The following is a 22,934-nucleotide window of genomic DNA, read 5'->3' on the forward strand; positions in this document are numbered from 1 at the left end:
GGACGCTGCCCGGGGACCCCGCCCCGCGTGCCCGGTACCGGGAGGGGCCGGGCAGCCCCGGCCGAAGGGACACTCGCTCCGGGGTCAGGCAGGAACAGCCCTTTACTGCAGCCCCGCCCCGCCCGCCGAGGCCCCGCCCCTCCGCCCGTGCCGGGGGGTCGCACCCCCCCGCCCCCCGGGCAGCTTCCGGACCCTCTGTCGTGACACACGACCGGGCCGTGGCTGCGGGAGCCCCCAAGGGCCGGACCCCCCCCGGCCCCGGGACTGTCCCCGCCAACCCGGTGCTGCGGCGTCTCTGCTCGTCCCGTTCCAGCCCCCTCTCGCCCCCCCGGGCCTCACGCACCGGCTGCTCCGAGCGGGCCCGGGAGCCCGGCGGGGCCCGGTGCTCGGCGGCCCCCAGGCAGCGCAGCCTCTCGCCCCGGGCAGCAGCAGCAGGTCGGAGGTCTCGGGGTCCCAGAGCGCTTGTCCCGGGCGGGGGCCGCTCTCGGCTCCCCCCGCCACCAGGAGCGGGGCGGCCGCGCTCCGTCATCCCGGGGGCCGGGCGAGGCCGGTGGCGGGGCCGGTGCGGAGGGCAGCTCCTGCTCCTACGGCAGCTCGTACCGAGACCTGAATCGCTTCCAGAAGCGTCGAGACACGAGGCCGGTCACAATCAGTCCCAGGAGCGAGAGTGTCGACCCCGCGGCGACGGCTGGGCCGGTGCTGAGCGGATCTGCCAGGACACGCGGAGGATTTACCGCTGCGGGCGGACACGCCTGCGCCAGCGGGTCCCGAGGGGTGCATGTCGCACCCCCAGCACCGCACGCGGCACGAACGCGACCGGCTGCAGCCCGAGCCCAAGCGGCTGGGGCGCAGGGAGGGGGCTGAGACCACCACTCACCGTCCGAGACTGTCAGCTGCAGACTGGCGGCCTGGGAGCGGGGGCCGAGCAGGACGCACTGGTAGTGGCCCTGGTGCCGGGGCTCGGCGCGGTCCAGCCGCAGCGTGGAGCTGCTGCCCGCCGCCTCCTCCCGGTACTGCGAGAGGGCCACGGGGGTCCGCAGCCAGCGGACGGTGGCGTTCCCGGCGCAGCGTGCTCGGCACTCGATGCGCAGGGCCCTGCCCCGCGTCCCGTTGGGAGGCAGCGACCAGACGCGCAGGCTGCAGGCGGGCACCGTTCCCACGGACGGCCCCGAGCCCTGCGCCGCCGGGGCAGAGCCCCCGCTGAGACCCCCCACAGCCGTCCCCGGCACCTCAGCCCCGGGGCTCGCCGTGCCCGCGCCGGGGAGGCTGGTGGTGGCCGCACGCGCTGCGGGGCTGCCTGTGAGCGGGTCCCGGGGAGCAGGACGCTCTGGGGAGGGCGGTTCGGTGGCAGCAGCCAGCTCCAGGACGGTCTCGGCGTCAGGCTCCCACGCGGTGGGGGTCAGGGACGTGCTGGGATGGTGCGTGGGGGCGCTGGTCTCCGGGGGCAGCGCTGTGGTGGTCACAGGCCCGGCCGTGCTGAGGCTCCCTGTCACGGCCGCCGCTGGCCAGGGGCTCCCTGCAGAGGTGGCCGCGGCCACCAGCTGCTCCGCCACTGCTGTGGACACAACAGGTCACAGCGGTCTCGCCACAGCCCGGAGCTGGGACGGGGCCTCTCTGGCACACGTTGTCCCAGTGGGGTGACATCCCCTCCGCCCCTCCCCGCACACCAACCGCCCCGGGCAGGGAGAGGCAGCGAGCGGGAGCGAACCGGCCCCCCCGGCACGGCAGCGGGGACGGGCACAGCGACGGGGACGGGAGATTTGCAGAGCGGCACAGAAACGGGGCCGCTCCCGTTCCAGCAAAGCTGTTTCAAGCAGCGCAGGGCGATGGGGGTCGGCTCCGGCGGCGGGGGCAGGTCCCGAGCTCCCCCCAGCACTCACCCCCAGCGCTCACGGCCACCGACGCCACCCGGGTGAAGTTCTGCTGCCCGATGCTCAGCGTCACCTCACACCTGAACTCCACCCCTTCTGCCACCTCCTCCCCAGCCACCCGCAGCGTGGACGCGATGTTGAACAGCTCCTCCTCGGTCTCTGTCGCATCGAGCTCTGCCTCCGGCAGCGCCTGGTCCCCCCGGTACCAGGAGAGCACCAGCCCCGCGAGCGGGTAGACCTGCCCGGCCCAGCAGCGCAGGCTGCCCGGCTGCCCCGGCTCCAGGGCGCGGGGCGTCGCCTCCAGCTGCAGCGCGTCCGGCAGGGCTGAGAGCGGAGTTGCAGCGTCAAGGCGTGATTTTTGGCAGCGGGGGGGGGACCGGGCTGCCTCGGGGATCCCGGACTTGGCCCGGGAGGCGGCGAGGGGCAGTCTGGGGGATGCTTACCGTAGACCTTCAGGTTGACAGTGCGCTGGTAGCGCTGCCCGTGGCAGGTGCCGTGGCAGCTCTTGGTGCCCCCCGTGGCGACCACGGCGTTGCTGACGTGCAGGACGCTGTGGGTGGGGAAGGAGGTGATGCTCTCCACGTTGGTGTCCAGACCCTTCCACTGCACCGTGCCCCCCGCGCAGGCCAGGGAGCAGTTCAGCTGCGCTGAGCCCCCAAACCGCACCACCGGCTCCAGCGGCACCAGCACCAGCCTGTCGGCGGGTCGCCCTGGGGCGGGAGGGAGGGAAAGGGGGTTCAGGGGGGACGGTCACCAGAACCCCGCTGCTTGCGGGGCCAACGGGACCCTGGTTCCCCTGTTTGCCAGGCGGGTGGTCACGCTCAGGCACCGCAGAAGCTCCATCGCCGGGGAGGGGGGGCACCGCTCGTTAGTGACGGCTCGTTAGGGGTGGGCGAGCCTCCCCCCAGCGCTGCCGGGGCAGCCACTCGCCACCACCGGGCACTGGGGGGGCCACGGGGCAGCCAGCCCAGGGTGCCTGCCAGCCCGGGCCTGCTCCATCACCAGTGTTGCCGCTGGATCCGTCTCGGTTTACCACCGAGATTTTCCAGCCGTTTCTTGGGGAAACGCGCCCAAACGCCCCTGCCCCGGGTCTCGCCCTTCGGCAGCGTCGTGGCCCTTCGGCAGCGGGACAGCGGGCGCAGGCCGGGGCAGCGCAGCGGGTCGGGGGGTCGGGACTCACCACTGCAGCCCCGCGGGGAGCCGAGGAGGAGGACGAGGAGGAGGAAGAGGAGAGGGGCCGTCGCCATCGCTCCCGGGGCCAGCGGCGGGCAGGGCAGCAGCAGGAGCTGATTTTCCTTCCTTCCCCCCTTCCAGGAGCGAAGGCCGGTGGAACTGTCTCCTTCTGGCCGCCAGCCCCGACCTCGGCTCTTCTTAAGGTCTGTAGGAACCGCCCCCACAAGCGCCGGCCCCGGGGGCTCCGCCACTTTCCAGCCCGAGGGGTATTTCCAGAGGGAGGTTTCCGATTTTTTTCCCAAGTTCAGCTCTTGCACAACGCCCAGCTCCTCTGCCAAGGGCCGTGCTGGCAGCCCCCAACCCGGAGAGCCTTGGCCCAAAGCGTGGCTGCAGGAGCCCCCTTCACCCCCCCGGCAGCCCTGCGCAGGCACCTGCACCCCAGGACGTGGCCGAGCCCCTGTTCCTTCCCTGGTTCTCACCAGGCTCCATCATCCCCCCCCCCCAGCAAACCAGCCCTTTGCACCCCCAAGTGCTGAAATTTCAACAGCTGAAATGAGCCGGGGGGGGCTGGGGTCGTCGCAGACCCCCCACCCCAACAGCAGGGCCCGGGCCCGTGTTCAGCCCCGCCGGGGCGGAGGGACGGGAGCCCACGGCCGCAGCGGCTGCCCAGGGCACGTCCCAGCGGAGCCCGGCGGGGCCCCGGGAGCGGGCACCCCCCTGCCCCCAGGCAGCCCCGGCTTGGGGGTGGGAAGGCGCAGCCCCAGGGCAGGGGGAGGAGGGGTCCAGCCCCAGGCTCGGGGGCTGCAAACAGCATCCACTGCCAGGACGGGGCGTCGACAAGGATGGAAGTTGGTGTCTGGGAGGGTTGGTTTGATGGTATCGATGACTGAGAAACTGTTACCGCGTGAAGATGTTCGTTGCCCCACGTCCTGTGGCCCCCAGGCCCCGGCACAGCCCCAGCGCCCGTCCCCTGGCTCACGGCAGGTCCTGCCCCACTCCCCGGGAAGAGACGGGCCCGGTGCTGCCCCGTCCCGTCCTGCCGGGCCACGGCCGAGGGTGGGGATGGGCCCAGCCCTGCACCCCCGTCACAGTCACAGAAGGTGGAAAGTCGGGGCAGGACCCGGCCCTTTCCCATCTGGGAACTCTCTGGAGAGGCAGCTCCGGGCACTGGGCGCGTCGCGCATCCTTCCAGGGGGTAATTAACGGTCCCACGGTGCAGGAGGCCTCGGAGCAGGGAAGTGCTCTGTAAACAGCCGCCATCAAATATGCACATTCAGCTGAAGCCAGTGATTAATGGCTCCGGGGATTTTTGTTCCTTCCATCCTGTGTTAACAGAGACACTTCCCGGAGTTCTCAGTGGCCGCGGAGCCCCCTGCCCGCGCCGGCCAGGCTCTTCCCAGCAGCGAGCGGGGGACGCCCGAGGCCACGCACGTGGGGCCGGGATTTCACCGCCCGGATCCGCGGCGCCCACTCGGCGCATGAGGCCGGTCCCCCCCGGCCAGGGGCAAGCGAAGACCCGTGGTAGCGGTGGGGGTGGCGCAGGCTGCGCACCCCCCGGGGCCGGCGGGGCGAGCACCGAGCAGGGTTGAAGGAAGGGAACTACCATCCTCACAGGCCACACCCGCTGCTACGCAGTTTTGGGGCCAAACACAGGTAAAAAGATAAATTATCCAAACCCTGGAAGCCGCCCTTGGCCAGGGCCTGGTGCAGGTTTCTGCCAGGGCTCCTGCAACGGCGGACCAACAGCGACAGGCCCGGGGGATCGGTCCCAGCCCCTCAGCACCCACCAGCCCCTGAGCGGGGGGTGCGGAGCTGCGCAGCCTCCGGCCGTGAGCCGGGCCCCGAGCGGCTGCCGTGGACCGGACTGAGGGTCCCGCGAGAGGCGGCTCCCCGCGAGCCCTTGGCATCGCGCCCCAAGGCCCAGGTGGCCTCGACAGGATGCGCCAGGTGAGAAAAGAAAAACCCATAAACCAGCATCTGAACCGGAGTCAAGCATTTACGGAGCAGACTTGGTTTGTTTTTTTAGGCAGCTTTCCCGGACGGGTCATCAGGAGATTAATGGCTACCAGAAAGTCCAGCGCCTGTGAGACGCTTCCTCCGGGTCGGCGCTCACAGAGCACTTGATGCCACGAGCACCTGGGAGCTGCCCCGGCCTCTGCCGTGGGGCTGGACGGGCAGCGTGGATCACAGAGGAAACCAGAGTTACAGAAACCCGATAAACCCCCAACCCCGAGGGCCAGCTCCGGGGCTACTGAGCAGGGAGAGGTCAGGGAACTGGTCCAAGCTCGGAGCGACACGATGGCAGGGCCCTAAGGCAGCAGGTTTGGCCCCGAGCCCCCCTGAGGCCCCCCCACAGTGACCCACCACCCTTCCCTCCACCACCTGCTCGGGGTCTCGTCTGGGCGGACTCGGAGGCCTTTTCCTCCCTCCCGGAGGCGCAGGGGCAGCTCCCCCTCCCCGAGGTGCAGACACCGGGCAGAAGAAACAAGCTTCGGCACCGGGACAGTTTTCCACCCAACAGGAAACCTTTGGGTCAGAAGGGAAATGGTGGTTTTCAAGAATCAGAAGCCCGAACAGTTTTCCTGGAAGCCAACGGTGCTTCCTCCTGAGGGGCAGGAGCTGGGGGCTCTCGCCGGGCAACGCTCGGCCCAGAGATGTTTCTCAGGAAGCAAAACAGTTCAGCGGGGAAAGACAAAGTGCAGAGGGACAAGCAGCGGCCCCAGCACAGGATACCCCGTGCCAGCGCCGGAGCCCCTCGGGCCGGGGTGTAGCCACGGGCTGTCAGCACTGGCCCTCGAAAGGACGGGGCTGGGGCAGGCACTGACGAGGACAAGGGGAACAAAATTAAGGCTTCCTGCAACGTGCGAAACACGGGAAGCTCACCCGGGGGAGGCTCTGCTCTCGCCCGGTGCCATCCCCGCGGCAGCCAGGCCGGGCTGCGCCTGCGGCCCCGGTGGCCACCGCAGCGAGGAGAGGGTGGCCAACAACGTGCTGTATTAAACACCCTCCCTTCTTCTGCCAAGAGATTCAGAATGAGACAAGCCCAGGGCTCTTTCTCTAACATGAAAAAAAAAAACAAAAAACCTCAAGTCCAGTGGAAATAAATGCAAAAGGCAACAGATTCTAAGAGATGGTTTGTGCTTCCAGCTCGTTACAGGATATCGGCCATCAAACCCCAGACCCCATCCAAGAGCTGCCTTGGGTGTGTTCACGCTTCTTGTGATTATATTGTTCACTTAGCGCCGCCCTCGGGCACGCAAAGAAGTGCTTTAATGAGTAGGACAATATCTGAATTAAACCTGGCTGAAAATGAAGACAATGGGTCTGGGTTGTTAAAAAAAACCAGTCTGGGAGGAGGCTCCCGCAGGGCAGGCGCTGGCGTGGGGAGGGGGGACCTGGGGACCCGGCCCAGGGACCTCAGGCTGGGGGGTGGCAGCGCCCTCCCAGCACACACAAACCCGCCAGCCAGGGCCCCCGCAGGCAGCGGGTCCCCTGCTCCTCCAGAGCGTTTTGCTGCTCCCTACTTCACCCGATATTGCAGAAACTGCCTGAAAACAGCTTCCTCCTGCGCCAGCACTCAGCCCCCCTGCAGGCCGAGCAGCGGGGCCAGGCCTCGGCCCCTTTCACGCCCAAGTGCGGGAGATGCCGGAGCTGGTTTAACGCTCCCGCGGAAACCTGGAGAGCTACATAGGGTCGGGGCTGAGGGTGAGCTGGTTCCAAGCCCTTTGTGCTCTACAACAGCTTTAAGGAACTGGGAGCCGTAACTCAACGCCTTGTGCCCGTTCGGGACAGGAGGCCGATGGGCGAGGCCCGACACCCGCTCTCCAACACCAACCTCTTGGCACAACCTGCCCGGGCCCAGAGGTGCCGGGAGGGGGCACAGGGCAGGCTCGGGGGAAGCTGCCTGGTAACGCAGGCGAGGGAGGATCGAGGACAGAGAACTTCAACACAACAGGAAAGCAGCAGTTTAATAAATAATCCACCGGAGGGAGAGATTAGCCAGTTCTAAACACAACCCGAACTGAAATAAATACATTTCATCGTTAGCCTAAAAAAAGAGAGGTACAGAAACGCACGCAATAGTAAACTCTGAGAGCGCGGAGGTACGGCCATTCTTCAGTGAACGTGGGCTTGGCACGTGCCCACGCTTCTTAAAGATAATCCAGGTTGTTAGCAGCCATTTGAGTGCAAAGAATTAAAAAAACCAGTGAAGTAAAAAGTTACTGTTTTGCCAAAGTAACAGCAGAAGAGAAAGCAATGGTTTAACGCAGGTTTTTTAATGCAACAAGATCAGCTTAAACTCACTTGAACTGCTGCCGTTAGCACTGGAACTGCAGAGGAGGGGCAGTTCAGCCAATCTTTGCCTTATGTTTGGGGCGTCGCTGTCACCGACCTGAATCATAAGTCACTGCAGATAAATTCTGGGAATACTGATGTTAAACAGCCAGGCTCAGGCACTGCACAGCAGATCAAGGGGGTTTTAAGAAAAGGCTCTTTTAAAAAAGTTGCTTTTTCATATAAAGTAACCAAAATTGGCAAAACTAGCTGAATGCTCCATACAGATTTTCCAGTCTCCACGTGGGACGCTGCAGAATTACCAGCCCTTCAGAATGAGACATTCTTCATTCGGGTCCGGCAACTCCGGCTCCGTCCCCGCTTGGCCCAAGTCCTCCTCGGTCCCGTGAAGGCAGAACGGTGGGTGGGTCCCATCCCCGTGCTGGGCGGGACGGAGCTACCGGGGGGCTCAGGCCCCCACCGGCCAGGTGAGAGGAACTCAAAACCGCAGAAAGGAACATCCCTGCCTGCTCCCGGGGGTCCCAGGGCAGGGACCCGCCTACGAGTCACCCGCCTGGGCTGAGGCATCGCCCGGCCCCAGCCCGGGGCTGCCGGAGCGACGGAACCGCCCCGGGCCGGGGAACGGCGGGGACCCGGAGGGAGCTCGCCCCGAGAGTTCTGCTGTCGGAGGGGAGGGAGAGGCTGAGATGCCGCTGGCAGCGGCGAGGGGGAACGGGACAGAAACCCAGCGGCTTCAATAAACTCTTCAATAAAGGAAAGGACTTTTAAAAATATATCTCTATATACTTTATATCATATAAATTACGCTCGTCTTTCTGTAACGTTCTGCCCTACTCTACCCGTGAAGCTTCGAGAGCCTCAGTGTGAACGAGGTAACGACTCGGTGTTTGGTTCCACTTCCTCCGTGTGTGAGGGACAAACCTACCCCAGGTCACTCACAGGGTGTGAACAAACCCGTCGCCAGACGCACTCGGTGAAGCTCCGGTCCCAGAAAGGCAGAACGCAGAGTTGGGATTGCTGCCTGGAAATTTAAGTGACTGAATTTCCTTCAGGAAAGGGGCTTGCCGTGCACGCACAGCACGGACCATCCCTGTAACCTTCGGGAATCTGGAGCATCACCACCACGGACTGGGGAAAGCTGGAACCACCGCAGGTCGCCTGGGGCTGCACGGGCCATTGCCCATTCCTACGGTTCTGATCGCGGGGCACCGGGGCAGACTAAACCAAACTGAATTATTTCACTTAACCGCCCCCCTCCAATAACTAACTGGTCCAGGGAAGCGATAAGCAGACTTTGTCCCATCGGCTCAGCCCAGGCAGGCGGTTCCAAGCCGTTAACGGGTGTTTGAGACCGACACGGAACCGCAGCTCCCTGTCCCACGCCAGCAGTAACCAGCCCTCGTGCCGGGAGAGCTCGGCCCAGAGCTCACGTCCCCCCGCAGCCCGGCGCGGGGCCAGGACTGAGCTCTCCGGGGCCACCCGGGTGGATTTTCCACCGAGCCCAGAGGCAAACGGCACCCGCAGCCGCCGCCGCGCAGGAGCGGCATCGCCCACAACCACCCGTTCAGGGAGACCCGAATGCGAGGCCCCAGCCCCTCCCTGCGGCCCTTCTCGCCGAGGTCACCCGTCCCCCCGCCCCGCGGAGGGTCCCAGGCAGCCGACGGCAGCCGCACGCTCCCTCAATTCCCTTAACCACCAACTCCCCAAGTGCTCCCAGCTCGGTCTTTGCTGCCCCAGCGAGCGCTCGGTGCCGTCACTTCTGATCTCACTCAGATGCGAACAGTTGTGTCCTGCCCTCTGCCGTACCTCCACGTATCCACAGACAACCCGGCGTTCCCCGCACATTTGTCTCGGCTGCTTTCACAACACTCAAGTTCAAGTTCCTGCTGCTCTTTCTCACCAGAGCTGAACCCCGCAGCAGAGGTTGCAACTCCACTCTTCAACAGAACGAAACCCTTCGGAGCAGGCTCAGAAATGCTACGTGGAACCCAAACCTGTACGTTCAAATCAACTGTAATCATCACCATCAGGACCTTTTGGACCAAGGAAAAAAACCCAAGCTACGGTCATTATCTGGTTTTAATATTAGATGGCAAGAGCCTGGGGAAAGATCAGCATGCTTTATAAAAGTGCTCAAGATAAACAGCTATTTCTTCGACCTTTCTCTCAGGAAACCACACTTTATCCAAGCGCCTAGCAGAGTTCAGCTGTTTCTTCAACCTCCCAGAGAACTGTACTTTCTAAACAACCCCTACAGTTCCAGAAAAAAATTCTGAAAAATCCTTCTACCTACTACCCGTGGAGGCAGCAGGGACAAACGTTACACCCGTGTAGCAGAAAAGGAAAAACCAAACAGGAACACAAATGTTGCTGACCTCTGAGCACGTGGACCTCGTGTAGTTGCCCTCTCTCCTCTGCCCAGTCTCCTGTGTGTCTGTTGCTATTTTACTTCTTCATTTTTCTTACCTTCACCAGAACGTTAAGTCAGTGGATTTTTGGGGGGGGTGTCCGGGTTTCGCCTGGGCCGGGCCGATCACCGACCCTCGGGCGCGCGGGTCCGCTCGCAGCCGCCGGGGGGGAGCGGCCGGGCGAGGGGATGGGGGCAGGGCCGGATCCTCCTTCACTCCGGCCACTCGGGCTGTTCGTGTCAGAGCTCCTTCACATTTTACTGGCGAGTTGGGCGTTTGGCAGCTCACACCGAGGCTGGAATTCCCCTACAAGGGCGGGTTTGCTCTCCAGAACCGTCCCTCCACGTGGAGCAGTTCAGCGCCTCCCCTCCGTCGGCGCCGGCTGATCAACCCCCCCTCTGCACCAGTTGGGCACGTTTGGCTAGAAGGGAAACCCCGTCCCTTCCCAGTAGCTGTGGGTGGCACAGTGTCACCTCCGTCCCCCGCTCCCCTCGCCCCGGACTCCGCTGCGGGGGCCGGGCGGGTCCTCGTGCCCCCGTCAGACGCTGCTGTCCTCGAGCAGCGGCTCCTTCCCGTCCGCGCCGCCGGCCTGCGGGCTGTGGGGGTGGGCCTGGGCCCCGTTACTGTGCTTCTTGTGGCCGCCCGAGCGCAGGGCCAGGGTGTGCTCCGGGATGAACAGGGCCACCAGCAGCGACAGCAGGACAGAGCAGGCCCCGAAGAGGAAGGGAGGCCCCGGGATGATGCTGCTCTGTGGGGACAAGCAGAGGAAGGGTTAACGCTCGGGCGCGGGGCGGAAGCACCCAGCACACGGCGCGACAACGCTGAACGGGTTACCTCGTCCGTAGGGTTGGCCATGTTGGGTTTGGAGGCCTTACCCAAAGTTTCCACCTCAGCCATTTCATTCAGCTCCACGTGGAAGAGATAGAAGACAAAGCCATAGAGCGCCGGCCCCAGGCCGTTACACAGACCCCGAATTCCAGTGATCATCCCCTGCACCACACCTGGGGACAGAGCGGGGAGAGGGAGATGTGCCTCCGCCCTGCGGCGTTATCCAAGGACATCACGTATCTAAAAACTGGATCAAGCATTCAGATCCGGACGGCCACACACTCCACAGATGAAGCGGTGGGCTGGCGACGAGCTCTGCTCAGCATCAGGTTCTACAGAAATCAGCAGGGCTGGACTGGCTGCTGCGGCAAATAAAATGAGTGTGGACACATCGGGTCCCAGTCTCCAACTGAACTGGAATTTAAGGCACCCAAGTCTGAGGGCCAGGCCGAACACAGAGCAGCGGCCTCCCCTCTGTCTCAGACAGGCCGCCCTGAGCATCTAAGTTGGGAATTTGGGAATTCCCCCAAAGCATCAGCTACGGTCAGAGGCTGAGAACGGGAGCGCGTGTCAGCTCAGGGGCGCCGCGCGCTCGCCCCGGCCCTGGACACCCACCTTGCTGGTCGGGGTCGGCGTTCCGGGACACCATGGCGCTGACGGCCGGGAAGGTGATGCTCGACATGGCCGCCACCGCCCCCGCTGCCCACATCATCCTCGGGGGAAAGAGGCCACGTCAGGCGGGCGGTCGCCGGGACCAGCCGCAGCCGGGGCGGCGCCGACGGGGACAGGGACCCGCGCGGAGGGAGACAAGCTCTTACCAAGGCTGCGACCCGAAGCCGTACCAGGCCAGCTGCAGGATCTGGAAGCCCAGTCCCAACAGGATGGTGTTTTTATTTCCTATCGAACGCATCAGAATTCCCAACACTACTGTCTGGAAAGCAAAACCAGGTGCTGTCAGTGTGAGCACAAAGACAGAGAACAAGGCTGGGGACGAGCGGGCAGGAGCCGCGGGCCGTCACAGCACACGGGCTGCCACCGTTTGTTCCCCAACAGCTACATCCAGCGGGTGAGAGAGGGACCACAGGTGAGCTGCGCATGGCACTAGCCACGTCCTTGTGGCCACAGGGACTCTGACAACTCTCCAGCCCCGATCACCAGAGATTTTGGATGTTTTTATAACGAGATGGCTGGAGTCACGAGAGAAACTGCTCCTCACCTGCGCCAGTATAGAGAGAATTCCAACTACCCCAATAAAGGCTGCCACAGTCTCCGAGGAAAAACCAATGACCTGTGAAAACACCAGAGAGGGACTTTTCAGAGGAAAAAGAGATTTGTACCACGGGAGAAAAGCCACTTGGTGTCACTGACGTTTAGTGACAAGGCTTAATCAGACACTTCAGCATTAACCAGCCGCGCTCTCACCACCTCCCTGCTGCCACAAGAAAACAACAGAGGATTTTCCTCTGGCTGAAAGAACAGTTTTAAATCTCTGGGCTCACCTTAAACAGCTGGAAGTGGCACGGACAGGACAGACAGACAGACCACCAGCAAGAAACCAAGCAAGAGTCCGGTCAATGCCCAACGGAGTGGTCGCCAGACTCCCCCATTTTTTAGGAAAGCTGGAACAAGTCACTATTTCTTACAGCTTCAGCCTCACTAAGCTATTGGCCAAGACGAGCCTCCCCAGGACATGCGACTGAACTACGGTCTGTAGGCTGGGACTTCCTGCATTCCCGCCTTCCCTCGTGGCAGGAGACTGACCTGTCGCAGGTACAGGAAGAAGCTGGAATACTGCCCGGCCTCAGGAAGGTAGGAGAGAAAGACGGTGATACAGATGAGCAGCACTGTAGAATCCTGACCCACTTTCCGCAAGGACTGTAGGGAAGGGGATGGGGAATGAAAAAAATTTTTTAAAAGAAGAGTTAATATCATTAAATATCCTCCAGGTACAGAGACAGCAAACCCAAGTGCTTAAGTGACCATCTTATATCAAGGAGGGGAATGCTGGAATGAAACCAGAGCAGCATTCGGGGAAGATGCCGCAGCACACCAGGGCGGGGTACAGCTGCACCAACACACCCCAGAACGAGGAACTGTCATCTCTCAGTTGCTCAGATTTATAGTCAAGTGCTTTTGGTCAGAATTGGTTTTTTCCTCAGACAACCAAAATAACCTTCCTAGCAAGCAAAGGCAAGGTGAAACTGCAAAGGTCCCGGATGCCAGGAGCACAACAGATTTCTCCTGGCACTGGGATTTGCAGTCAAACCACCGGCACGTCTCCACCACAAGATGCTTTTGCCTCGGGACGCCCCGAGCTGCGTTCAGCTGGTCTGTAGCTCCGCGAAGCCGCTCGGCAGCTTTCGAGGCACAGTCTGATGTCATTTGAAGGCTGCACCTGCGACGGGGTTAACCTACGCCCCAAATCCTTCCCCTTTAGTGGAAGGCGTCTTCCTTCTGAGAGAAGTTGGCAGAACTACAGCAAATATAAGCATCGCCAGCGTGCGGAAAAGCAGCAGCAAGATGACTTACAGCGAAGGGGTCTGCCTGTTCCCAGGAGATGGGAGCTCCCCAGGAGACGGGGCGCATCTCCTCTGGCAGAGACTCCGGCACGGCCAGCAGGATGAAGCCGATGTCCAGCAAGGCAACGCCCGAGGCGAGCACGACCACCAGCGTATCGCCGTAGGCCTGGGAGAGGTACGCGCCGATGGCCGGGCTGGTGACCAGACTCGCGGCAAAGGTGGCCGACACCTGCAAGCAGAAACCACTGATACAGCCCCTTCCTCCCAGAGCCCGTCCTCTCCTCCAGAGGAGCCCAAGGGCGCCAGCTCGGCACCTCTGACGGAGATAACCCGGGCGGGCGCTCCTGTGACGGCAAGTTCTCCTGGTGCCATCTCGGCTGAGGTCCAGCAAAGGGCGGGTGAAGCCACGCTAAGGACTCACGCAGGACTCCGGCAGTAACCCCGCAGAACGGGCCCGGCCACGGGCTCCTCGTACACGCGGCGGCGCCCCGGCCTGCGCCCACCCGCCCTCCCGCCCCGGCACGAGGCAGCTGCAGAGCGGCTGGTTCGGAGGCTGAGCCACCTCGCAGCCAGGCTCAGGTCGCACAGCAACCAGCCCTCGCCCTCGGTGCTAAACCACACCCAGAACAGGGAGACTCTGTTATCAGTGAAGCGCGAATCGCCCTTCACCGACACCGTCCTCAGGCTTGTCAGTACATCCCCCACCCTCGCCTCGCACCCCTCGGACCTGCAGAGCCCCCGACATTCCTCTCGAGAGAAGCCAGCCCCTCAGCCCCTTACCAAGCCGTACGCCGTGCTGCGTTCATGCTCCTGCGTGATATCGGCAACGTAGGCAAAAATCACAGAGAAGGTAACAGCAAAGACCCCAGACATGGAAATGACAGCAAAATACCACCTGAAACAGGCATTGCCAAAGCAGAGTTAGAGAGCAACCGCACGCCTGAACTGGAACCGCTCCCTTGTTCCTCCTTCACCCGTCCACTCTCTAGGCTGAGCATCCCCCCCAGACGGACTCTTCCACCCCATCCCCAAGCGCAGCAGCCACAGACCCCCCGTCGGTCTCACGCTCACTCCTCCCCTCAGAGCCCCTCGCTTACAACGAGCAAACTCACCATGGACTGATCTTCATAAGGGGAATTGGTGCACACGTGAAGAAGACAGTGAGGAGGAGGAAGGATTTCCTGCCCCAGACATCAGAGAGAGCACCAATCAGTGGGGCACTTAGAAAAGAAAGCAGACCCTGAGGGAGACAGACAGGATGGGAGAGAGAAACCCCTCAGCCAGATTCTGACCGTCGGCAGCCAGAGCTTTCGACAACATCATCTAGAGATAAAAATACAATGAGGCAATTCATTCCTATTTTCCACAAGCAGGCAATACTGCCAAAACAGAACAGTTTGTTAAACTGCTCACATCCTTTTAGGGAGAGAAAGCCACCCCTGGGCAGCCAGGCACTGCCGAACGCTCCAGTTACTTCAGTTCTGGGCAAGGGCTGAGCCGGGGGGGCCGGAGCCGCCCGCGGGCACGGCCCCTCGGTTAATGTCTGCGCCGCTCCAGGGAACGCTTCCTCCTTCGGGCAGAGACAACACAGACCCGAGGAGAGGCCACGGCCACGGAGCACAGATAAAATCGTTGGATGCCTCTGAAGGTGTCTCAGACCCGAGCCGGGCGGGAAAGGCCCTGGGAGCACCCACCCCACACTGCAGCACACACACAACCCCCCCGGGGACATTTTCTGAGCTCCTCTTGCCAGGGCCAGGGCCTAACGATCTGTTTTGCCACATTCCCAAGTCAGAGCACGTGGCTGCTGCCCATTCGATACAGTCGCCTCCCGCTCTGCTCTGGGAATGCTGGTTTAGCCCGAACTCACCACGCTGCAGCGTGGTCCCCACCCCGCCCTGGGGGGAGCCTGCTAAGGGCCCCTCAGCTCCAGCTTCTGTCAGCTCTAAGTTCAGACGTCACTGATTTTTTATTTCATTGCGCTCCAGAACACGGCCCCAGGGCTGACCTCACGCTGATTAGCATATTTTCAGCTGAAACACGCAGCTGTTCCGGCCCCAAGGCCAGGCTGACAGGCAGCACATTGTTAACTCTGCTCAGCAGCACCAAGCACACAACCGCCCCGTGCCCACGCGCCCCCAGCGCCTCGTCCCGCGCCCGCTCTGCCAGCAGCGCCCAAACCGAAACACCAATGCCATCTATCCCATGTGGGCTGACATCAGCGGGTGACACAGGTCGGGACGGCGCCAACTCCCTGCCCTGATTGCAGATCCACAGGGAAGCCTGGAAGGAACGTTCCTTACCTTGACTCCATGAATCAGGCCGTTCATCAAGAACGTATGCTGAGGAAAAGTCTGGTGTAACACCTGGGAAAAGCAAAAACCAAAGAACAGAGCTGGCAACTTTTGCAAAATTTCCATAAGCACCTGACAGCGAGGTGCCTGGAAGAGCAGAAACCAGGGAAGTGGGAAGCAGAGCACCGACCCCACCACTGCTGCACCGGCGTGAGGAGCCCTGCCTCCCCTCCCCACCACGGGCAGCCGCTTCCTTTCATACCTCCCAGGTCTATAAGTTATCCCAGCACACTCGGGCGAGGCTCAGGGGACCTGAAACGTGCCTTCCTCCATCCCTGCACTGTCTGATTCCGTCCATTTTTTACTTCTTGTGGCCACACAACTTCTCTGCTGCTCTCTCCCCCTTCTGTATGTACCATCTATATGTTCAATCTGCCGTTCATACCACTAAGCTAATCCTGCATTTCTAAATGCCTTTGCATAAATACAGGCCCCTTCTGCATAGTCACCTGGATATCAGAGATCAGGACAAAACCACACACGGCACGTTAGGCTTCAATGCGAGCTGACATACCACCACCAGGAAACGCATTTAAAAAGCTGAGAATTCTCCCTGAAGTTGCCCCATCAGAAGTTTACAGTTGCTTAACTAAAGACAAATACCCGAAACAAGATTTTAAGTTTCTTTAACAGAGCTATCTCTCTGCACTTGACTTCACCGTGAAGTTGCTGCTTGTGTTAATCACAACCCAGGAGTCACCGCTGGGCTCTCCAGGAGCTGCTGGGAAATTGTCTCTCACCAGAAATCTCCTTTATCCCTAAGTTGGTGTTGGGTGAAAGGTGCAGTCTTTGGATAAAAAAAATCAAAGCTTTGCTCAACTTTCTTTTATTAAGCTCCCAAGTGCACTTTTTTTTGAAAAAACACCTAGAAAAAGAAAAGGGGAATAAATGACAGTAAACTACCAGTAAATTCTAGTAATTTCTTGTCAGGTCTTTCACTCCTGCTTTCTTGAAATCCTCCAAAAGCTTTCAAAAATGTAACTCATGCTCTGCTCCAAGTCAAGCTAAAATAATTGCCCAACTCCATAAAGAAACTACTGTAGCTCCAGGTTTTTCAGGCACAGAGGATCCCATCTCGATCCGCGCCCTGGGGGGGGGGATCTCCCGCTCACCGTCAGCATCGGCGTGGTCAGCAGCCCCCAGGCAAAGAACTCCAGGAAAATCACCACCACGGCGTGGTACACGCTGGGCTCTCCAATCCCCTGTCGCTGCAAAACAGAGCTCTGTAAGGAAAAGCTGCCCGTGCCCTGAGCCGCCACGGACCGGGGACGCGATGCCGGACGCTGAAACGCCCGCTTGGGCCTGAGCCGCTCCCGAGGGTGCTCGGCGCCGCCTCTGCGTCCAGCCAACGCCTGCCTCTCCTACAAAGCTGACTGTTCTCAGATTTTCTTGTCCAAGAACGAATAACTTTGACACCATTACGCTTTCTCTAGAGATGACCGATCGCATCGTCCCTTCGGTCCTCATGGAAGGCCCTGACGGCGCGTGCCACGCCCCAGAGACGCCCCGGGCAGCGGGAGGCGGTTTTACCCCTCAGCACCAACATCATCTACCCAGCGCGGCGGGAAAGGCACAGGCCTTAGATCCGCTGCTAAAAACCCCACGCCCCTGCTCCTCTCCCCCTCCATAAAGATCCCCCATGGCGCTTTCGGGGCAGCATCGGTCCCGCTGCTTTTCCAAGGGCCGAGTCTCAGCCGTTAGCCAGGAGGTTTTCTGGTTCCTGGAAGTCACAAGCTCACAAGGAAAACAAACCACAAGGAATGGGAGGAGAGCACACAGGTTTCAGCTGAATTACATCTGGGAACAGCACATGCCGAACACTTAGGAGCACACTGTGCTGTTCCACAGGAACCCATTTCTTCTCTTAGCGAAGCACATGATCTGAACTCACCAAGAAGGGTAGTTGAGCCCTGATACATTATTAATAAATCCACCTGAAATGTCTGCAATCCCAGCAATTTACAGCTTCCCGCAGCTTGAAGAGTATCCAGCAGTTAAAAAAATTCCAGCAGCTTCACAAATCTCCCAACCAAAGGGATACTGGATTTGGTACGGGAAGCCCCCAATCCACGGGCATTTCTTCTAGGCTGAGAGACTGGACTTTCGTATTAATTTCCTCATAGCTGACTAACGTTCCTACACCGTGCTCCCAAGATACAAATCATTTAACGGACCAGAACAAACACATATCAGTATCCTGCCTCCAGCATTCACCACTGACAAATTCTCAGGGACAGAAATTCAAGAAACTCTGCGCGTGAAGAGCGATCTTTTACCCACTCACATCATCCCAGGTTCTGACAGAATACTGCTGCATTTCAGATAACTAATACAGCTGCAAGTTATTTGAAACATGAGAGAAGGCAGCGAGAGACATTATTCTGCTGAAACGCTGTTTATGTTCACAGACTCTATCAAAAGTGTCTCCTGCAGACAGCCGTTTCTGCTTAAAAAACAAATCAACAGCATCAGCAAGAGAGGCACTCTACCCGAGGGGGACCCGGTCATTAAAAGAACTCCGTTTTATTGCACACAAATGAGATAATGTTTTGCAGCAGAGAGAGAAGCCCCAAGGTAGCACAAAGCTGGTAATTAAGAGTACAGCTGTCATTACCCACCTTGCTTCAGAGAGCAGCCCCCTCCTCTCCCCTTCATCATCCCTCTTTGCCCTCTCAAGCAGTTAAACATTTCTACCACCCGACTGCAACAAAATTAACGGCCAATCTCTCTTTATGGAGCAGGTCCAGATCTAACCTGTTCACAGCTCAACGTCGCCCCTTCCACTTATCAACCATCTTACTGCGTTAGAGCCCTCGAGCAGTTTGGGATAACTCATCTCCTTCGGAGCGCTCGGTCACCCGCCGAACCGCTCCTCCAGAGGATGTGCAGCTGCTGCCGCAAAACATAAAGGCGCTACAGGAAAAAAATTACAAAGATGCAAAAAGGTACTCGGAGCCCGCAGGACAGGCCGGCGCCTCGCGAGCAGAGCTACTCTCGAAAGCAAGCCCAGAGGGGAAGAGCTTGCAACCATCTTAAGCCCAGGTGGGCGCACTTCGGGGCGCGACGCTGCCGCCCGGAGCCGCTCTGCTCCCGCCGCAAAGGGCTCCCGGGGGAGGTGAATCCGTCCGGGACCTGGAGGGGGTCGGTCACCCCCGGAGCAAACACCGAATGTCGGCGTGGGCACGTCCTGACCGGAGAACCCCGGCACCCGGTGAAGAGGGAAACGGGCCAAGCCGCCGGGCTGGAGCACGGCCGGGGCGGGGGGGGCAGAGCCGCCCTCTCCCGCGCCCCGGGGAGCCCCGGGGCAGCAGCGGGCCCCCCGCGGTGCCACGGCCCGGGGCTCAGTCCCCGGGGAGGGGGCGGGTGGAGGGCAGCGCGCCAGCCCGCAGAGCGGCGCTCCCGGGGCGAGGCCACACCGCGCCGAGCCCCGGCTCCTCCCGGCCCCCGCCTGCCCCGGGACCCCCCGCCGCGACCCTCAGCCCCGCTCCCGCCCGGTCCTGGCCCCGAAGGCCCCGCGCCACCGCCACGCACCTGCCGCCCCCCGCCCGCCCCCAGGGCCCCCACGCCGCTGCCCCCGGCCCCGGCTCCCGCCCACCCGGGGACGCCCGGCCCGGGCTCGGCCCCGCCCGCCCCAGGGCGCCGCCCAGCGCCCGTCAGCCCCAGCGGCCCCCGGCCCCCGCGCTCACGCCGGCCCCGTCCCGGATGACGATCTTCTTGGCCAGCAGGACGCTGCGGTTGAGCCGCTTCTTCTTCTTCTTCTCGCCGGTCATGGCGCCGCCGGGCCGCTGCCGTTCGCCGGCCTCCGCGGCTGCCCCATCCTCCCTGCGGCGGGCCGCGCCGCGCCGAGCCCGGGCCCGGACCCGCACCGGGCGGGGGAGCGCCGGGCCCGGGGCTGCCGGGCGCGGGGGCGGCGCCGCGGGGCGAGGGCGGCGGCCCGGCTGGCGGCGGCGGAGGGCGGCCCGCCCGCAGGCCCCGCCCCGCGGCACGCCCCGCCCTCGTCGCCGGGGCGACGGCGCTGACCGGCACTTCCGGCGCCCCGCTCCTCGCGCCTCATTGGCTGCGTCGCCTCTTCCCTGTCGGCCGAGCTGGCCTCGGATTGGCTGGGAGGGGCGGGGGCGAGCGGCGTCGCGACGCCTCTTCCGGTGGGCTGGGAGGGCGCTCCGTGACGTCACGGCACCTGCCGAGGGCGGCGCAAGGCACGACGGGATGCGGTGGGTGGGGCTGCTCCCCGCCAGGGCCGCTGCGGCGGGCCCGGGGCATGCCGGGACGTCCCGGTCCTCTCCCGCCGCCCGTCCCGGGGCTGTAGCGCCGGCAGCGGCCCGGAGGAGCCGCGGGGAGGCCGGTGGGGAGCGGGGCCGCCCCGTCCCGGCGTTACCGGCACCTGCCCTGGCTCGGGGCAGCGCCCGCCGGGCGGGCTGACACCGGGGGGAGCGAAGCGGCTCTGCCCCGAACGGGGCGTCAGCCCCGGGGCCGAGCAGCCTGCCCGGTGCCAGCGCCGCCGTTGCCGGGCGATTGGCTGTGGGGCGTCGGTGCTCTGCCGGGACCGAGGTCTCACGGGGGCTGAGCCGTGCGGGGCTCGCGGGCCGGGGCTGGGCCCAGGGGCGGGGGGAGCCCCGTCCCGCCGGAGCCTCCGCTCTCGGGGTTCCCCCACACCCCGGGACGGAGGGGCCGGGGCACCTGTGGGCTCCCGGCCACTGCCCGAGAGACCCGGGGGTGGGGGCCGGTGTCTGCGGGGCCCGTTCTGTGCGGCCGCAGCGCCCGGGCCGGGGTCCTGCTCCCGCCGGTGCTCAGCCCTGCCCGTTACCGCGGCGTGTCCAGGCTTTTCCCGCTCGGCCTCAGCCCGGTCTCTGCGTCCTGCCGGGATCACGGCACCGGGGCCGGTCTGGGGCAGGCCGTGGCTGCCTGGAGCCAGCCCCCGCTCCCCTCCTGCTGCAGCCTGACCCTCCCGTTGGCCTTTCGGAGCCGTAACGCTGCTTCGGTTTCAGCCACGAAACTCAAGTCGAACCCAGCGTGTGTCGGTACCGGCGCCAGCCGGGGCCTTCCCGGGAGGATTCGGCCCCTTTCCCAAGGGGAGGTGGGGGGGGGCAGCGGCACGGGAGGGGCTGGGGCGGCCGGAGCCGCGTGCTGGGCCTAATGAACCCGTCAGGCTTTGGGGAGCACTTGATGCTGATTCCCCCAACGCAGCGCCAGAGGCCTAAGGAGATTCATTAGGCACAGCTTAGACCAGTTATGCAAATCGGGTGCTACCGGGGAGCGCGGGGTGGGGGCCAGCCCCGGTCGCTTCCCCCCTCGCCAGCGGCACCGCTTGGCCTGTGCGTTCGAGGGGCCGCGGAGCAGCGCGTGTGCACGGGGGTGACGGGGGGTGACCAGAGGGATCCCGCGCTGGGGTGGGAGCGGCAGAGCGGTGGGGTGACGCGATGCTGGGGGGCTCCCCCCGCCCCACCCGCAGAGCGCCCAAGGCTGGGATCCAGCCTTGGGTCACGGAGACTTCCCCTTAAATAGCGATTAAAAGCGGCGGGGGAAGAGCCCTTGAGGTGACAGAAACTCCAGAGCCTGGGCCCGGCTGCAGAGGAGACGAAAATCATCCCCCGGCCTTCGGGGGGCTCTCGCGGCAGCGGGGGGCGGCTCCATCCCCCGGGGGCGTGAGGCCGGGGGGGCTGCTGCTCCTGCCCACGCCGCGGGGTGCCCGTGGCCCCCAGAGCGCTCGCACGTGGCGTGGGGTACAACACCCGTGACCTCGGCGGTGCCCCCGCGGGAGCGTGCCCAGGGCCCCCCACGTCCCCCTGGGCCCTGCTGGAGGGCGCGGGGGGGGGCGGCTGGTTCAGGGCTCTGCAGAGGCTTGAAAACAAAACCGAGGAGGGAGGAGAGAGCAGGGAAGCGGTTCCTGACACGGCAACAGCAGATGTAATTCTATTACCTTGATTTATTGATCGCACTTAGAGCAATTACTGGCTTTCACCCGTCACCTGCCAGGGAGCGGGCGCAGGGGAAGGCAGGACAAAGGCGGCCGCGTTGCCCAGGGCACGGCCCCAGGGGAGGCTCCGGTTTTGTTTGTGCGGGTTGGAGTGGGGGAGAGCGGCCACCGGGCAGCGGGTCGGCTCCCTCCCGGCCCAGGAGGCTCCTCGGGGGCCGGAGCCGTGCGCCTGCTCCGTGAAGACCCCGCGGGGCCGAGGGCTGCCACCCCTGAGGGCCGCGGGGCTGGGCCGGGAGCACCGGCGTGGCAGAGCAGCCGCAGGCCCCGCTCTGGGCCGCGGGGTGGGTTTGGCTGGGGGTCCCCGCGGCCCCTCGCCCGCCTGTGCCCAGCCAGGCTGGCGCAGGGCTGTCGGTGTCACGGCGGAGCCCCGGCAGCTCTGGGCTCGTCCCCGGCTCTGCCAGGGCCGCGCTGGGCAGCCGGAGTGGAACGTGCTGGAGCATCGCGCTGGCACCTCGCCGGGCCCGGGCCCCCAGCCCCGGCCCCCGCTGCCCCGGGGCACCGTCAGGAGACCCCGGGGGGACCCCCCGGCTCTGCCCCCGCCAGCCCAGCGCCCATCGGGGGGACACGCTCGGCCCAGCCCCTCTCCGAGCCCGTGAACAGGACGGGCAGGAGCTCTGAGTCCTCTCGCCCCCTTGAAGAAGCAGCAGCCCCAGGGCTGGAGGAAGGGCCAGTTACTCGATTGAGGTCAGAAAGTCCCTTTAAGGATTTTTTTTTTTTTTTCCTCTGCTTGCTGCAGATACTGGCAGAGAAGCAAGAAAATGATTGTGCTTTTTACTGCCTGAGTCCTCCAGACAGATAGAAACAAGCAGGAGCCAGACCTGGCGTTGGAGCAGATGGAATCAGAGAGAACACGACCACTGGGATGGGAGACACAGAAACAGGGCGGCTGGGCTGGCAGAGCCCCCCCACGCCCCCCAGCCCCCCGCTCCCTGCAAGCGCTTCCCGGGGATGGAGGCGCAGAAAGAGCAGGGAATGTCCCCGCTGCGGGGGAAATGTCCCCACTGTGGGCGCGGGCAGCGGTGGATGGGGAGGCTGGAGGGGGGAGCAGCCTGTGCGTGAGCCCCACGGCTCCCGGAGGGACGGCAGTTAGCCCCCCCCCCAGCCCGGAAACCCCCCCGGTGGGGCTGGGAACCCACAGGGCCGGTGCGAGCCCCGGGGACCGGCGAGTGACCCAGGGGTCTGGGCATGGGGGGCAGCCCGGGTGTGCCGGGGGGGGTCTGTCGGCCGGTACCCGCCGGGCCGGGCGCGTCCCCACCATCCCCAAATGCCGGGACGGCGCCAGCGCCTTCGGGGCTCCGGCTGCCGCCTCCCCGCAGCCCCCGCGGGCGACTGGGGGGGGGGCAGCACAGCCTGGGGGGCGGTCCGAGGATGCTGGGGGGGGCACAGCGCGGCTAGGGGGGGATGCGGGGCGGTCCGAGGACGCTGGGGCGGCCGCGGGTCCAGGATGGCGGGGGGGCGGGGGATGCGCTGGCGGCCGGGGGGGCCGGGGGGGCCGTCGGAGCGCTCACACC

The 22,934-nt window shown here is 63.6% G+C and overlaps 2 protein-coding genes across 3 annotated transcripts; both read right to left on the reverse strand.

Moving 5' to 3' along the window:
• Positions 1 to 69: 69 nt before the first annotated feature.
• Positions 70 to 3,118, reverse strand: MADCAM1 (mucosal vascular addressin cell adhesion molecule 1). The gene is made up of 5 exons (XM_074927715.1): positions 2,905 to 3,118; positions 2,315 to 2,581; positions 1,881 to 2,195; positions 878 to 1,555; positions 70 to 709 (listed from the first exon to the last, which is right to left on the reverse strand). The coding sequence occupies exons 1-5, from the start codon at positions 3,116 to 3,118 to the stop codon at positions 585 to 587; spliced, it is 1,599 nt and encodes a 532-aa protein (XP_074783816.1). The 3' UTR covers positions 70 to 584.
• A 3,868-nt stretch (positions 3,119 to 6,986) lies between these two features.
• On the reverse strand, positions 6,987 to 19,348 carry LOC141970855 (hippocampus abundant transcript 1 protein-like). 2 transcript variants are annotated; one of them, XM_074927759.1, is made up of 12 exons: positions 19,136 to 19,348; positions 16,562 to 16,657; positions 15,399 to 15,461; positions 14,208 to 14,335; positions 13,876 to 13,990; positions 13,106 to 13,324; positions 12,338 to 12,451; positions 11,793 to 11,864; positions 11,395 to 11,507; positions 11,192 to 11,289; positions 10,624 to 10,749; positions 6,987 to 10,496 (listed from the first exon to the last, which is right to left on the reverse strand). In XM_074927759.1, the coding sequence occupies exons 1-12, from the start codon at positions 19,217 to 19,219 to the stop codon at positions 10,369 to 10,371; spliced, it is 1,356 nt and encodes a 451-aa protein (XP_074783860.1). In that variant the 5' UTR covers positions 19,220 to 19,348; the 3' UTR covers positions 6,987 to 10,368. The 2 variants fall into 2 exon arrangements, with proteins under 2 accessions (XP_074783860.1, XP_074783859.1); XM_074927758.1 differs by having other exon boundaries at positions 10,583 to 10,749.
• Between the last annotated feature and the right edge of the window lie 3,586 nt (positions 19,349 to 22,934).

Source organism: Athene noctua, chromosome 27 (assembly GCF_965140245.1).
Source record: "Athene noctua chromosome 27, bAthNoc1.hap1.1, whole genome shotgun sequence".
NCBI lineage: Eukaryota > Metazoa > Chordata > Aves > Strigiformes > Strigidae > Athene > Athene noctua.

Bases quoted from the DNA above. Each gene is read 5' to 3' on its own strand.
- LOC141970855 (XM_074927758.1), bottom strand. From the start codon at position 19,219: ATGACCGGCGAGAAGAAGAAGAAGAAGCGGCTCAACCGCAGCGTCCTG. The intron at 13,991-14,207 runs GTGAGTTTGCTC...TGCCTGTTTCAG, and splicing joins CTTATGAAGATCAGTCCATG to GTGGTATTTTGCTGTCATTT. The intron at 12,452-13,105 runs GTAAGTCATCTT...CCTTCCCTACAG, and splicing joins AACAGGCAGACCCCTTCGCT to TCCTTGCGGAAAGTGGGTCA.
- MADCAM1 (XM_074927715.1), bottom strand. From the start codon at position 3,118: ATGGCGACGGCCCCTCTCCTCTTCCTCCTCCTCGTCCTCCTCCTCGGC. The intron at 2,196-2,314 runs GTAAGCATCCCC...CTCCGCTCTCAG, and splicing joins TGTCAACCTGAAGGTCTACG to CCCTGCCGGACGCGCTGCAG. The intron at 1,556-1,880 runs GTGAGTGCTGGG...TTGTGTCCACAG, and splicing joins GGTGGCCGTGAGCGCTGGGG to CAGTGGCGGAGCAGCTGGTG.